General features: G+C 37.6%; 1 protein-coding gene across 1 annotated transcript in view; it reads left to right on the top strand.

Moving 5' to 3' along the window:
* The first annotated feature begins 1,118 nt into the window (after positions 1-1,118).
* LOC102215014 (troponin C, skeletal muscle) overlaps positions 1,119-7,663 on the top strand; it is a 9,068-nt gene continuing 2,523 nt past the window's right edge. The window contains exons 1-5 of the mRNA XM_005744666.2: positions 1,119-1,248; positions 3,425-3,479; positions 3,680-3,823; positions 4,052-4,166; positions 4,686-4,822. Coding sequence (XP_005744723.1) covers positions 1,246-1,248; positions 3,425-3,479; positions 3,680-3,823; positions 4,052-4,166; positions 4,686-4,822 — 454 coding nt within the window. The 5' untranslated portion in view covers positions 1,119-1,245. The remainder of the gene's footprint in view (positions 1,249-3,424; positions 3,480-3,679; positions 3,824-4,051; positions 4,167-4,685; positions 4,823-7,663) is intronic.

Below are 7,663 nucleotides of genomic sequence, written 5' to 3'. Positions count from 1 at the left end.
AGTGGGAGAAGAGGGTTGCATTGACAATCCAACACAATGGGCAGCACATTGAACACATTTTATAAGTGGTCAGAAACTTGTAGATAACTCATGAAATAGGCACTCTTCCTATTGAAAAAACAAAAGTTGTATCCAAGATGGCCGACTTCTAAATGGCCACCATGGTCATGGTCACCGCCCATCTTGAGGAGTTTGCCCCCTCACATATACTAATGTGCCACAAACAGGACTTTAATATCACCAACCATTCCCATGTTATTACGGTGTATCCATATAAATGGCCCACCCTGTACTTATTTCACTCATTGACAAGCAAATCAATTTATGACTTATGTCAACGCTTCAGTGTGTTTTTTTGGCAGATATTCTGCCTCTCAACTACCATAAATACTTGAAACTATTCATTTCTTACAAGCGAGCAAACTTAAAAGAATTGTTTCCTTCACTGTGTGTAGATGTACTGTCAAGTAGCCTCTGTTGCTAATTTCTGGTTATTAGTGTCAGTGGGATTCTGAATGAGTTTCTGTGGAAATTTCACTTTGACTTTGGCTCGAATTAGTGGTTTGCTTTTCTGTTGAGGTAATGAGAAACCACTAGCTAAAATTGTTAATACGGGGAACAGTTGTGTGAGGTGACAGGTCTTTCTGCACAGCTCTTATGTTTCAGATGTCATAGGTGCAAGGGCAAGTCAGCAGCCCTGAGAACAGGGAGGAGGGCAGATAGATGGGTTAACGGACACTGCGGAAGGGGCAGAGAATCTATGCATGCAGGGAGGTGTTAATCCGTGAGTGCATGTATGTGTGTGTGATGTGCGCGAGCGTGCACGCGCTCTGGTCCATGTGAAATCAAGTGTCGTTCTGCACTGAGATGCCCAGTTGATCCTCTGCCAAAATAACCTTCAGCTGCCTGATGCCTGCACAGTGTTTTCTTTTTTTTCAATAAATGTCAGTGAGCTTGTCTGTTATCTAAATATGGGGGATTGGACACTGTGCCACACAAGGGGATGTCCATCAGGAGATTGTAAGGGCGCACAAACTAAAACCAAATTTGATTGGCCGGCTCTTGTCCGAGGAGGGGGTCTCTGGCCCAATCCTGATCATTTTTAGTAAAATGCTGGTGGGATGAGAGGGTACTTATGGAGTAGAGTAAAGTCACAGAGTTACCTGAACTGCATAGAAAGGAGACCTTCTTTCCCAGCTGTCTGTTGTTTGTACTGGTGTGTGTTGTTCTTCACAGCCCGCCACCATGGTAAGAAACCAAAAACGGAGGAGGGGGTAAAGGACGAGAAGGAGGATTTAGGTTTATGATGCATCCTGAGGATTTGATTTGGTTTTCAAGGGATGAGAAGAAAAGGCAGATGACGCAGGATGAAGATAAATACCTGAAGCAAACTGGCTGTGCTCATCCAGCAAGTCCTCATCCGCATCATAACTGGATTTTATAAATCATCCTGGAATTCCTTAAATATTTGGAAATGTCATGCGGGGCACACACCTGATAGACAACACACACACAAATCTAGTTTGTCTGACTAGTAACCTGTTGCTGTGAACTGCTGTAACTCCTCGTTGCTGTTTGCTTACAGGCTCACACTGCTTTTGTGTTCCATCACTTTGTAACTAAACCCGCTACGATTGATATTTAGATTGGAGGGAGTGGTACTAAAGATAGATGTACACAGCTGAGTAAAGTGAGAAGACAAGCTGCCTTTTCTTAGTGTCCTAATTTAGGAAATTCACCTTGAGAAAATCCCTGTCAAATCCTCTCCCAAGTCTCACCTTAAAAATAGCTTTAAAGGAAAGGGGGTGGGTTTCCTTCCATATGTCGCAACATTATCAACATTTTGTCAAGGAAAACAGGAAAAATTAGTTTTATTTTTATTTTCTTATCTTTGCTATGCTAAGCTCTGCAAGATTCTGTTTACTAAACTGCTTGGGATCACAATTATGTTAAAATATTAATTGAAATCTAAAAAAATCCACATTTACAAAACTTTAAAAAAGCCAAATCTGTCTCAAATTATTCCTCTTAGAAATGCTGTATAATCCACACCAGTGTTGTGATCTCTTTAGAGTAAAATTCTGAATACAAATTGAGAAATTTAAAGGTGGATGGTTTAACAATGTCTGAGTGTGCATAAAAACTAAACTATTTTCTTCCTCTTGGGAAATGTTGGTCAGGTGCTTTTAAATTTGTTCAGCTTTGTTTTTATTCACTGTTTTGTTTCCACTTGGCATTTGGTTAGTTTTGATCATAGCTTGGTTCATGATTTTAAAATACATCCATTCACAGTATTAACACTGTAGAATAGTTACACTGTAGTGAGCATCACTGTGAGCTATAACTGTCTTGTTTTCACACGTCACATGGATTTGAAAGATGTTAAAATGTTTTGGGGGGTTTTGCCCAACAAATGTGCAAATAAACAAGAAAACTACAAAAAAGAAAAAATGAAAAAAAAATATTATTAATTGGAAAGGAGACGATAATGGTAGTGCAGTGGTAAGACCAGAATTATTCAGTTGCCCACATATCTCCTAAAACAGCAGGCAACAGCTTGTTGTTTTGATAAATTCCTACAATCATTGCCGGTCGCTAACTGATGCCTAAAATTTTCAAGTTTAACTTTGCATTCTCCAGAAATATAGCTAGGTAGTCATTTTTCTTGCTTTTAATAAGCCATTTGCAGTTACAACTACTGACTGCCCCGAAAACTGAAAAAAAGTTATTAATCTGCTCTGTGAATGCAATTGAAGGCCAATTATCCAATTACCGCAAATTGTACTCAAGCTAATTGTTTAACTATATGCAGTTCTCTTTGATTTCCCAACTCTGGACATCATTCTGCTCTTTATTTTGTTATTATGTATTACTAAATGCCACTGAATTTCTTGGAAGGACTGATTTCCATTCATTTCAATGAGCAGCGCGATGAGCAGAGATACAGACTAACTGTGATTCAGTGTTCAGTCAAATAAAAATGAAAACTTAAAGTAGCAAAATGCTTAAAGACCAAAACTTGATGATGCCTTTAAAAGTCATCATGCAGCTCTAGTCTTATGTTCTAAATAATATTACAGAACATTAATCTATAGAACATGAACTGTAGCAAATGACATGGGGGTTAAATACACTTCAGAAGGGAGAAGTAGTTTATTTCTTAAGAAACCTTTTGTGATGCTAATGTGTTGGTCCTAGACATGTGAACAAAAGAGAACACTATATAGCTTTTCACCACTGTGATGTTATTACAGGACATAATGGCGGTCTCCCACTGTGACAAGTGAAGGGAAAAAGCTCATTTATCCCCTTCCCAAAAGCCACTCCTTACAGCTTGTTCTAGTTATGATCTGATATCACTTATAGCATCCACTTGCCTGACTACAGATGCATTTCCACCTTTTTTTCATTTTTCTTTTTAAAGCCCACTGATGCCCAAAGTGACGCCCGGTCCTTCCTGACTGAGGAGATGATTGCAGGTCTGTATTTTTTTTTCTACATGAAGAAATGAGTGACAACCTTAAGTTGAGTTCCAGCAGTGATTTTCAAGTAGACTTTTTACAGTCTGTATTGTGGATGAAAATTAATGGGAAATTAATGATTTCAGCTTTGCTTAGGCAGTAAAGCAACCAAAAAAAAAAAAAAAGCCTAAATTTGAACTTTTCCTTCTCTAACCCAGAGTTCAAGGCTGCCTTCGACATGTTTGACACAGATGGAGGCGGTGACATCAGCACCAAAGAGTTGGGCACTGTAATGAGGATGTTGGGCCAGAACCCATCAAGGGAGGAGCTGGATGCCATCATAGAGGAGGTCGATGAGGATGGTGAGATCATGGTTGGATGAAAATGTCTAAAAGTCTATGTCCAGCTGTTGTCACGAGATTCCTTGTGATGAGTGAACTGAGCATTATGTGCATCCCTTCATCAAAAATTTAAGACCAGTTGGTGAACTGGAGATAATCACTTGATAAGTAAACGAGACATTTCAAACTGATTCCTACCCGGTAAATGTAAAACAGTAATCTTCCCATATTCATCTTTTCTGTCTTCAGGCAGCGGTACCATCGACTTCGAGGAGTTCTTGGTCATGATGGTCCAACAGTTAAAGGAGGACCAGGCAGGAAAGAGCGAAGAAGAGCTTTCAGAATGCTTCCGTATTTTTGACAAGTACGACACTAAACGTCATCACAAAACTTAATACAGTTAATAAAGTTTTCAAACATTTATGTGAAAAGCAATTTAGAATTGATAAAATAACTACTGTGTCAAATAACTAGAGAGACAGATGAGAATTATGAGCACCTGTTGCTCACTTTTGTGTTCAAAGATTTAGTCTTTCTCATGGGATTTGTATCAACTTACACGTCTTTATATTTGAAAATAACAAGTTATTGCAGTAATGAAATACCTTATGTCATACTTTAGATCTCAGAGCCTTTAATGTTGTGACTGACTATAGTCCCATAGCCTGTTTACCTGACTTTTTAGCCCTTAAACAATATTTACATTAAAATAAAAACTCAAAAGTATTGTCAGACGTAAAAAAGCTCAAAGACATAATTGTTTGAACACAGATACAAGAATAAGAGAAAAGGACAGACTTTAGCTTTTGCGTCGATGTAAATTGGCAGGAAGAAAGGAGATTGAGTTTGAACTCAATATATATATATATATTTAAATCTACAGGAATGGAGATGGTTTTGTTGATCGTGAGGAATTTGGGGAAATTCTTCATATGACTGGAGAACCAGTGACAGAGGAAGATATCGATGAGATGTTTGGGGAATCTGACACAAACAAAGATGGAAAGATTGATTTTGATGGTAAGATTAAGCCTCTATTTACAGGTACAGTCAGTCAGTATTACAGTTATATAAAAGAAAAAAGAATATTGTTCTCATAGAAATACATTGATTAATGTGTAATTATATTTTCCAACAAACTGATCTCATAAAAGAGTTTATTCGCTAAGAGTCCGGGTCCAACAATGTTAGATCCACTTCAAACAAAGTTTGACTAACGCCAACTAACAGCATCAAAAACAGCAGCGCAGCAACAGTTCAGGATATCGCCAACAAAAGTGAGCCAGGACAAAAGTGAGCTTCACTGACTCCCCGACTTGTATCAGACTTCCGTCAGATCAAATAGATGTGGACACATTTTGGCAGCTGAGGCAAACAGCAGGCTGACAGACTACTCACACTACAAATAACGGCAGCCAGAGTTGTTTGTCCTACAGTGGATACTGTAACTGAGTCAGTTGACTGCAATCTGCAATCTACTGACATCCAGTGGTGCGATTTTACACACTGTACCATTAAAGCGAGATATCACTGCTATTTACTATGCTGCATACTTCCTATTGTTTGTTATAATAACACATAAGGAGGAAAAACAAACCAGGCTTCCTTAACAATATTTTCATTGGTTTAATTATGACAACAGCAGTGTCAGCTGTAGACTGAATATTACTTTCTGGGATGGACTCTCAGGTTTAAAGCATGCATTTGCGCTGTACACCTACCAAACCTGGTGTTTAACAGGAAACTGGAAACAGTTTGCTTAAGAGATAAACAAAATCACGCAAATGTGGCAACCTGACAGCAATGCCAGGAAGGACAAAAAATAGACTGGAAAATGAGTCTCTGTTTAACATAAAACTGTAAATCATTACATTTTGGTGTTGCTATGGAAAAACCAAACTAAGCTAAGGAACCAGTAGGCAGATTTTGAAAACTCTGATTTTTGTAAAATCATAGACTGTATATAAAAGATGGGCATGACGTCACCATGATGATGTCACCAAATGCTTGTAGACCAAGGTTGGATCTCTGGGTATCATCATTTTGGTTTTTGTGGGGTTACATGTTCACAACAAAGAGCAACACTAGCATTGCATTTATAAACTGAACATGTGCAATACACAGGCACTGAAACCTGCTGACTATTGTAACAACGTAACAAAATAATAGAATACTAATACTAATACACAGCCTCATACCTCACACCAGGACATTTAATTGTCAGGTAATTTGACTAAAAAGGCTCTAAAAGACACTAACACTTTTTTTTATTAGTTTTTTCTGTTTTCACAAATAGTACATAATTACATAACATAATAAAGTGTACAATTCAGAACCAAAAATAAATAAATAAACAAAACAAACAAAAACAAACAGACTGATAACTAAGCACAAAACACCAGCTCAGTTCCATCTAAAAGATAATAAATAAAGAGAGGATACAATACAGTACAATACCTGTCGTCCCAGTATTACGTTGCAGTTTGAACACTCAAGAGAATCCTTGTAACATAATATTAGAAACATCAGGTTCCACATAGTTCAAGTATGGTTCCCACACCTTAAAGAATTGATCTGTTTTTGAGTGCAGTACACATGTAAGATATTCCAGTTGCACTGGATCCAACACTACTCTTTGCCAACCTTTAATAGTTGGTACTTTTTCATAAATCCATTGGAGTAGTATATTCTTCCGTGCCGCATAGGTGAGAACACAGTACAATCTCCTATTATTCTTGGATATTAATCGCCGGCTGGGGAGGCCCAGTATGAGAGACAGAGGGTCCATCTCCAATTCACAACTGAAAATCTTCTCCATTTCAGATAACACATTGACACTAACACTTTTAATAAAGCATGAGGACGTGTTTGGCACCTAGACTCAACGAGGGTGAGGGTGACACAGCTATCACTGTGTCAGCACTGCCATCAAAACAGCTATGCCTCTGAGTTCAAGCCTTAACAAAACCACTAAGTTTTAGCTAAATTCATCACCCACACAGTAGTCATGAACAAGGGTTTGCAACCTCTACAATCAAAATTGCTTAGAAAACAAAAAAAAATCTAAATCTGCACCGGTCTGCATTAGATTATGATTGCTGTTTGGCAATTTAACGGCATTCCCTTGTGCGTTTTTAATAATGCTGTCTTTTTTAAAAATATAATAAGAAGAAATGTATTTATTTCAATTTGGGAGATTTTTTTTGTTACAGCAATTGATACAATTATAACAATAACAACAAGAAGAATTTAATATGCAATACATTTATAAATATAAAATAATACATTATCTGGGAGACGGCCTTCTTATATCTGTGATGCAGACCTGAATCAGGTTAGCAAGTTAGAGAAGGTGCTCTGCTAGCTGTCCAATAACTGGTGCAGAGGGTGGACCTCATGATGGATGACAGTTTGCTCCGTGATCTCTCCACCACAGCTTCAAATGTGTCCAGCTTGCAGCAAATGTTATCATGTTTATTATTAATATTGTTAAGAATATTAAAAATATGAATGAACCAGTTTCAGTTGTAATTCTGGCTCAATTGCAGTTTGACATGAAACACACGAGTAAACCAGCAGCACTGGAGGTGAAGCAAAAAAAAAAAAGTACATATTGTTACATTTAGATTTAGATCTATCACTGAGGGGGTCTCAAGACATGCTTGTCATGTGTATACATCCATGCTAACCATGGCTAGTTAATAAAATAAGATGATAAAGCAACAGAATCAGAATACTTCATTAATGCCAGACGAAATGATGTAATGTAACAGGTGACAGATGAAGGCTACGACGCACATGTTAATGAATAAAATATGAAACTTTTTCTTAATTCAGTGTATTAGCTACATGCTTATATGA

Source organism: Pundamilia nyererei, unplaced genomic scaffold, assembly GCF_000239375.1.
Source record: "Pundamilia nyererei isolate P.nyererei 1_Seehausen unplaced genomic scaffold, PunNye1.0 scaffold00147, whole genome shotgun sequence".
Taxonomy (NCBI): Eukaryota; Metazoa; Chordata; class Actinopteri; order Cichliformes; family Cichlidae; genus Pundamilia; species Pundamilia nyererei.
The sequence above is the reverse complement of the archived record's forward strand: the minus strand, read 5'-3'. Positions and strand labels throughout refer to the sequence as shown.